The sequence below is a fragment of the Poecilia latipinna genome, unplaced genomic scaffold (assembly GCF_001443285.1).
Source record: "Poecilia latipinna isolate Pla-1442-1.1 unplaced genomic scaffold, P_latipinna-1.0 Scaffold1429, whole genome shotgun sequence".
NCBI classification, from domain to species: Eukaryota; Metazoa; Chordata; class Actinopteri; order Cyprinodontiformes; family Poeciliidae; genus Poecilia; species Poecilia latipinna.
The window spans coordinates 113,709-122,076 of record NW_015114045.1 but is presented as its reverse complement, the minus strand read 5'-3'; the positions used below and the strand labels follow the sequence as shown (position 1 = coordinate 122,076).

The window sequence follows — 8,368 nt, the reverse complement described above, 5'->3', positions numbered from 1 at the left end:
TTCATGAAATATAAACAAAAATGGAGTAGCGTCAAATTTTAGCAGTTGTAGGATTTCTCTCTCGTCTTTGGTAAAAGACCAGGAGCCAGTTCTTCCGCTAGCGCTGGACTCGCTTATTAGTTTTGGTCGTATTTACCCAGAATGCCCTACACTATAGTTCGCTTCCTGCTTTTGGAGCGGCATCCGGTCCGCTTGCATCCACACATTTGGAACCCACACATTCAAACTGCGCCAGAGTTCACTTAAGCCGAACCGAGACCTAGGTTTTTAGGCGGACCTGAGTTTTTTCGTACAACAAACTGATACAGAAATTCTCACAAATGAAGTGCCATCATCGAAATGAGCGACTGTTTTATAATATGGTTTTATTAATCTTACGCTGCCTGATATTCAGACTTACTGAGACACTGAAGTTTGGGTTTCTTCTTTGTTGTAAGCCTGACTTGCATTACTAATAGCCTAATGAATTCATTCATGAGTTTCACCTTCTTAGCTAAACTAGTGAAATAAATTACATTTTCATTATTATCATCATATGTTGAGATCTACCTGTAATTCCTGCTGTAACCCTTAAATATGTGAGTCTTGTAACACTGCTGATCATAAAATGTCTATTTTAATCTGGGAAATGTTCAGCTGTGTCCCAGGACAGTTTGTTGTCCAAGATGTCCTTTTTTTTTAAATTTCTGTTGAACTTTCTCAAAGCTGCACAGCTCTTTGGTTCATGTACCTGTAGTTGTATTTCAGACCATGTGAATGAAAAGGCTCAATATTGAAAACTCCTGATTCACACTGATTTCTTAATGCCAAGTTTCTGTCTTGAGGATGATGGCTCATTATTTTCTGTTATTGGGTTTGGACACGGCTATTCCTGACCAAGTTTTTGTACTTCTCAGGAATCTAGGAAACTGTTCCATAAACCTTATTGCTGATGAGAAATCTAACCCTTCTGAGGCAGAGACATTATTTTCCACAACCACAGTAACAGAGAGTATAGCTGCTTTATTAAATGCTCGTCATGATTTTGGTTTGTCTTGTTTTTTTGTTCTAGGTTTTGTGTTATCACACGTTCTAATGCCCCCGTTTGTTTTCTGTCTTTTTGTTACTTTTAGAAACTGATTCTGTGTATTTATCTGACTTGCCTGTTTTATATCTGGACCTGGCATTTGGTTTTAGGCATACACCTCGCATGGGCCCACGGTCGTCATGCCAACATGGTTCTGCTCAAGGAAATTGTTCATGAAAGTCGGATTGTTTGATGAAGGAGGCAAGGTGAGATTCAACTCTCACACCATTCCTTAATCTCATTTGTTTAACACACATTTTTTTCTAACAATGTTTGGATTGTTGTTTACATTTTCTCTCCTGAGCAGAGAGTTTTCACTGAATTAGATGCAGATAAACGGGGGAAGAGAACAAAATCACACCGGCATCGACGATCTGCTTCAAGTTCAGTGCTGCTTTGTAGAAAGTAAAATACACAGAAAAGTAATAAGGATCAACTTTCCCCCTTTTTTTATTTTATAATTGTTTAGCCCACACAGTACATTCTCTTGAAATGAGTGGATAACGTTAGCTTAGAACGAACATTGTAGCAATTAAGACGGTTCATAATGACGATATAAACAGAAACACCCATAAATTCCAGTGTTTTTGTTTATCTGATAGTAACTATGGTCTTTAGCTTTTGCAACAATATTTGTGACAGAAGATGTAAGTTAATGGCATCAATATTTGCTGATTATAATTTTATCACTGGTGATTATATAATGATGGGATCTTTGTGTTGCATATGTTGGATCAACAAAGATGTTTCTAAAGAAAACTTACACAAGAAGAGACAAATTTAAGTAATACACTGTTACATTTACTGACCATTATACTAATTCTTGTCAATAGACTAATTACAATAAAAAAAACTCCTATTTATCTTTTAGAACAGTTTGTTGTACACATTTTTTTTTACCTTATGCTAATCAAAAGCCCTTGTCAGCAACTTAAACCTCCTAAACTCTCGATGTGGAGAAGCAGCAGCTCTGCTCTTCTGTATGCGTTGATATTTCTCAGTATAAGGGGTCTGTCCCTTTCAGACCCTTGGTAATTTAGCTATTTAACCACTGAAGGTCACTCTTAGACCATATATGGAGTCATTGAACCTTCAGCCCAATATGGTCAGATGATCATTAAAAATAGAAAAAGAGAAAAATGACACAAAGTAGCATCTGTCTTTACACACTAAAACACAGTTGATGTTTCACAAAATGAGCTTATTGCTTCACATATGGATACATGTACAAAGTCTGTTGCATCATGTGACGCAAATGCTGGGTGGCAAAAATTATTTACCACAATTAAAGGGGCAAATTACATAATTTACACATTATGTAAAATACACTTTTTAAAGCTTTACATCATGTTATATTGTTATTCCCTCATCGAAATCATACCTAGAGTGTGGCTTTGATTCGTTCATGCACACCTTCAATTTCCCGTGGCAACCATTCAGCTCTGCAAAATGCTTGGTGGGACCGAGCACCACCTCCTCTTTGGAGCAGTCCTCCCCTCGCTCAGCTCCTTCAGACTAGTCAGCAGCAATTAGCAAACTCCTGATGGAACGGCACATCAGCTGAGCTCATTATAGGAGGTAGATCTCATTGAAACGCTGGTAAAGACGTTGTTAAACATGGCATAAAGCTTCAACAGAGGAGCGATGTTGTGATGACTTTTCAGAAGGAACAAGAGTTTTTAAAGAGACGGATTCCGAATTTTAAGAAGTCGTATTACTTTTTTATGGCAACTGAAGGTAACATAGTTACTTGATTGGGCTAGAAAGTGATTCTGTGTGACTGAAAAACACATAAAAATCATTATCTCCATCACTTTTAGTTGTGTTGAAAGTGAAACAGGCCTCACTACTGACAGCACATGCTGCATCTTTACTGACAGACTTCCAATCTCTCTGTTTTCTCTCCAGGGAGTCCCAGAGGATCTGCTCTTCTTCTACCAGTTCCTTCGTCAGGGAGGCTCTCCGCTCAGGCTGGACCAGCGCCTGCTGGTTTATCGGTACCACGAGGCGGCTGCGACTCATTCTGTGACCGAGTCAGTCTCACCGTTCCCCCTCCTTCCCACTGAGTTTCTCTCGCACGCACATGCTTGGTCACAGTGTTGATCCTCCACCTACACCCAGCTGCCCACTGCCGTCCCTGAGTTTCCCAGGGCTCTCGCATGAACCCAAATGCTCCCCGCTGACACACGCTCATGAGATGTTTTGCGGACTTTTCAGATTTTATGACAATGTGTTTGGCATTCCAGTCACTTTCCCAGCATTCAGATCAGGAATCTTGGTCTTCTCCGCCTGGAATGTTAACCATCCGTTGAACGCTGCTCGTAGAAAATCGTGTTTTGGTGTGAACAGAAGTGCTTGGGATGCTGTGTGTTGGGCTCACTGCTGCCTGAGCTCCACCGTGTGGAGTCTGCAGGTGTCCCATGCATGCGAGCGTGTCTTTAAATGTAAAATGAAAGCTGACATGAGCTTCCTTTATATCCCTCCTTCCTTCCCGAGTCTAATTTATCTGCCTGGTGTTGATGCACATCCTTCTCTGTGTTTTTCATCGTCCGTCTCTTTTGGGAGGTCTATTTCAGGCATGTCTACTTTCCGCTTTCCCCCCTTCTCTTGACACCCTGTCACTCTGCTTACCTACTTCCTCAAGTCAGCCAAATTAAACCGTGGCCCTATTTCTGTCTGCCAAACAGTGCAGCTGATCTTATGTGAGGAGAAAAGTCTTTTTATTTTTAAGGATAATGTCAGACAGTAACTAACATAAAAGGCTTTTATTTTTGGTCTTTGAAAGTGAGTGGCAGCTGTGTGTTTAGTGGATCCTTCCCGTATTGCTGCCGTGTCTTGCAGTCAATGGCTGTAAGGAAAGAAGCAAAGAAAACCTCTTGAGACCACCCAGGCTCTTGTTTGTCATATGAGGCCCGCTGGTACACGCAGTAAGAAGCTTCACTTTGAAAAATAAGGAGAAAGCGCTTCGGTCGAATGTGTGCAGGTAATTGCTCAGTTTCAGCGAAGGTGTAAAGAGCACAAATACTAGTTTCATCGTTTTCGTTCTGCCTGCTGTCATCAAGTTTTGCATGTGTGTGCGATTCAGCGCACTTGAAGACCAGCAACCGTGTTTAGTCTCTGATATAAACGCAGTCAGTCATCACTGTGGTGTAAACACCTTCTGCTGTTATACTTTCAGTTCTATGTAAATGTTAGCAGTGGGAAAACATTGGGGCATATTTTGAGTTACAGAAAACGTTTGGTAGAGCATCAGATGACAAGTCAAAGTACTTCCTTAGTTCTTCTTAAATGGACTGTACTGACTTTTTCAAGCTTTACATCATGTTATAATGTTATTCTCTCCTCTAGAACATACATGGAGTTTTGCTTTGAATCTTTTGTTTATGTTTGACAAATCCTTTATTCTCCAGAGGCAACCATTCAGGGCGCATAAACGCTCATCGGCTGCCGCCTTTGTCACGGAGCTCCTCCAGACTAGTGGCAGCAGCAATTAACCAACTCCTGGTGGTGACCTCCTAAAAGCATCGTTAAAGGCTTAATGGAGAAAGTTACTATGACTGGTTGGAAAGAGCAGGAGCTTCTTAAAGAGACAGAGACACAATTTCAAAGCATTAAATTGTGACGTAAAATGTCTTTTAAGTTATATTTTATGTTTACAGCATTTTTATAACAACTAAAGGAGAGATGCACCAATCCGATATTAATATTTGCATCTGTCCCGATATTGAAAACATTTCTAGATTGGGTTTTGCTGACAACGTGCCAGATCCATAAGGGCAGATCTGTTAAGTCTAATTCTGCGCTTGGTGTTCTGAAACACAGCTTGCTGTATTGTTTATTTTACTGTATTAAGTTTCCTATTTCCCCTTTGCAAACCCTTTAAATAATAAAGAAACTGTTGGTTCCAGTTTCTTTATTATTTGATTTACAGTGGCTGTTACACTCCTGACTGAACAAATTAAAGTTCAGTCAGTTTTTACATGTTTGGCCAAGCAAACATGTGAAGCTATTGGTGTATTTAAGTGTGTCGTAGTGGTACAGAGTTATCAAACACATTTGTAATTCAATACATTTATGTCTGTTTAAAAAGAGCCGTAAAAAGAATGGAATGAAATATTTATTACAAAATGAATTTGTACTGATTGATCTTACAAACTTGCTGTTATTTAAGTTTGAATAGCATCCTGATTATGACCACATTTCTCTTTTCTGCGATCAGGGAGACTATCTGGAAGCTGCGCGTCGACTTTCTGCAGGAGAGAGTCCTGAGCCAGTGGGAAAACTTCACCATCTGGAACGCCGGGAAGCAGGGGAGGAAGCTCTACCGAAGCCTGAGCCTGATCAATCAGAAGAAGGTGATGTGGGACACCAGCCGAGTCATTTATCGATTTACTTATTTTTGCGTTTTTGATGCATTCGCTGGTTCTCTTTAGGTCAAAGCGTTCTGCGACGTGGATGAAAACAAAATTCAGAAGCGTTTCTACACATATGAGGAGTCCAAGGTGAGATCAACATAGAAAGAAAAAAGAGAAGAAAAAAAAATCCGCAAGGTCTTTGATTCTTAACATTTAACCAACACGTATAAACTGTTTAATGTTTACGGATGTTTCTGTTGATACGACTCCAGGAGAGACCAAAGCCTACGGTCCCCGTCCTGCACTACAAAGAGGCCACGGGCCCCTTCATTATCTGCGTTAAACTGGTGAGCCCGGATCGTGTTTGCGTGTTGCACGCTTGTTGTTCCTGACCGCGCGTCCCTCTGGCCTGTTTTCCAGCCTAACGACATAATGATTCAGGGCGTGTGCCTTGCACAGGATGTGAAACGTACAAACACACGGCGAGGCTGTCAGGAAACGGGAAGAGACGGCAGCCTGATCTTTTGATCATGGGATGCTTACGCTAACATCTCATGCTTTAAATCATGAAACGTAGTAAGAAGCGTTTACGTTTGATTATTAAAGCTGAACAATTTTACTGAAATTCGTATTTTTCAGCTTTTTTTTCCCACTTTTTATCACTGAGAAAGATTTAGATTCAGATCTGAAGTGACCCCACCTATACGGTCTTCTAAATGCTCAATTATGGAACTTAAGAGAGTTAATCAAACTCAAAAGCACAGAAGTCTGGACTCGATTTCAGACCTAAATACCTTTGTCAAACTGTTGTGTTACATTTAATGCAAAAAGCAACACAAAACGAAGCTGCTAAATGGCGTCGCAACGTTTCGCCTCTACTCCATGTCCGTCGTTTGATCCTTCTCCTGTTGTTTGCGTTAGGCCGAGCTTCACGTTTGCTGTGGTTGCGTCCGCAGGACATGACAGGAGGAGTCCTGGAGGAAAACCTCAACGCTTTGCAGCTGAGGGAAGGAACGGATTACTATCATTTCAACTGACGGCTCAACGTGCTGCAGGAGACCACAGGAGCCCCGCAGGTTAAACAGACAGAGGAATGCAGAAGACTGATTTATGAAAACATAAACACAAACTCAGAAGATGGGGTGTTTATAACGGGGAGGTGAAGCGAAAGCAGCAGCACAGGATTGGAGGACAAAAACAAGAGGAATGGAGAAGTTTATGTTGTGTAATAAAAAGGGCCTCTCGCTGCGTAAAAAGGTAAAGAATTTCGAGTCCTGATAGTTTAACTTGGCGAGGTTAACAGGTCTGGTTCTCTGCTTCTCTCTCTTTTTCCACCGTTTCAAATTCGTTACTTTTGGCTCTTTCTGTGGAGGTTTTACAGTAAATTCCTCGTTTTAGGGAAACATGCTTTAACGTTTTGTCTTTCCTGGTTAAGCGGAATCAGAGTGAAACTGCGAAAGCGAAACAGGTTTCATAAGATATATGAAGTGATAAAGCGTGAAACCGCCCAGGAACCAAGCAACCCCTGTGGAAAACTTACTCAGGTTGTTGATCGTGTAGAAAAGGTTGATTTATTATTTCTAAAAGTTCATGAAAGTGACTACAGGTGCATCTCAATGACTAAGAACTTCATCACAAAGTTTATTTCTCTAACTTAGTTCAACTAGATTTGTTATATACTTTGTGGCAGATGAAACATCACTGACTGACTGTGGAAACGTCACACTGGACGTCCACCAACGTGGCTCTGTGCCTCTCCACTCTTCCTCCAGACTTTGTGACCTTGATTTCCAAATAAAATGCAAACTTTACTCTGAACACCTGAGCAGCAGGTTTCTCTTTAAACCAGACGAGATTCTTCTGATGTTTCTCATTTAAAGGTGATTTACCACAAGGAATGACGCTCAGTATTCATATTCTTTTCAGGCCACTTTTTCCTCCCACTGAACTTTCCATTAATATGCAGCATCATTAGAAATGGACTTCAGTGACTTAACCTTTTCTAGTGCATCTTGGACAACAGTCAAGTCAGCAGTCATGGCAATAGCATTACTTTTATGTTAGATTATAATTTTCTGTTGAATTAAAATCTGGGTTTGTATTGAAATTCATCGCTCTGTTTTTAATTACTTTTCATAATTTTTTTTGGATTGAATTATGTAAGTAAGTGGATTTTATGATGAAATTCTAATTTATTCAGATTCACCTGTAAAAATATATATATATTTTGTCCAAGAGGACAAATATTTTGGGTCAGTTTTCCTCTTAATGTGTGTCTTTTCAGAGGTAGCACTATTAGCTGTCTTGTTTGATAACCTCAGCGTCATTAACGACCATTTAAAAATCTGGAAACTGTTTTCATGTTCCTAACGCCCAGTTTGGACTTTGCGAGTGAAATACTGAAGCCCAACACATGTTCTAAAGGAAGTCTCATCACACAATGTGCAGCTTCTTAGGGGTGGGATGTTTTTATGACCGGATTTCGAAACAAGTCCTTTGTCTGATGCAACCGTGTAAAATCAGATCCACTCATACACATCTGCTCCAAATGAACAAAGATGGACTTTTGCTCAACTCTGCTTTTCTTTCTCTGCCTCTCTTATGAAATCTAAAGAACAATAACCTTTTTAAGAGGGCACAGTTGTCATACATAAACACAAAAAGTGGTTTGTTTTGCCCCACAGAAAGAATGGATTTTTTTTTTTTTTTACCCAAAGGTAAACAGATCTTCCCCTTCAAATTCTCCCCCCCATGGTTTTTTTTTCTGGGTCAGCAACATGGTCAGAGTTACTGTAAATCTGCCCACAGAAGTTTAAAAAGAAGTCACAATCATGGTTAAAACAGACGACAGAGTCCAGTTTTTCTAATCTTTTTTTTTTTTTTTTTTTTTTTTTTATATTTCCCAAAAAAAAACCCAGAAAAAAGAAAAGCTTTTGAAAAAAGAAAA

At 40.0% G+C, this 8,368-nt stretch overlaps 1 protein-coding gene across 1 annotated transcript in view; it reads left to right on the top strand.

Moving 5' to 3' along the window:
• b3gntl1 (UDP-GlcNAc:betaGal beta-1,3-N-acetylglucosaminyltransferase-like 1) overlaps window positions 1-8,104 on the top strand; it is a 25,055-nt gene extending 16,951 nt beyond the window's left edge. Inside the window, exons 9-14 of the mRNA XM_015057025.1 lie at window positions 1,177-1,272; window positions 2,975-3,099; window positions 5,286-5,421; window positions 5,500-5,568; window positions 5,694-5,768; window positions 6,378-8,104. Of these exons, the coding sequence (XP_014912511.1) occupies window positions 1,177-1,272; window positions 2,975-3,099; window positions 5,286-5,421; window positions 5,500-5,568; window positions 5,694-5,768; window positions 6,378-6,458 (582 nt within the window). The 3' untranslated portion in view covers window positions 6,459-8,104. The remainder of the gene's footprint in view (window positions 1-1,176; window positions 1,273-2,974; window positions 3,100-5,285; window positions 5,422-5,499; window positions 5,569-5,693; window positions 5,769-6,377) is intronic.
• The last annotated feature ends 264 nt before the right edge of the window (window positions 8,105-8,368 follow it).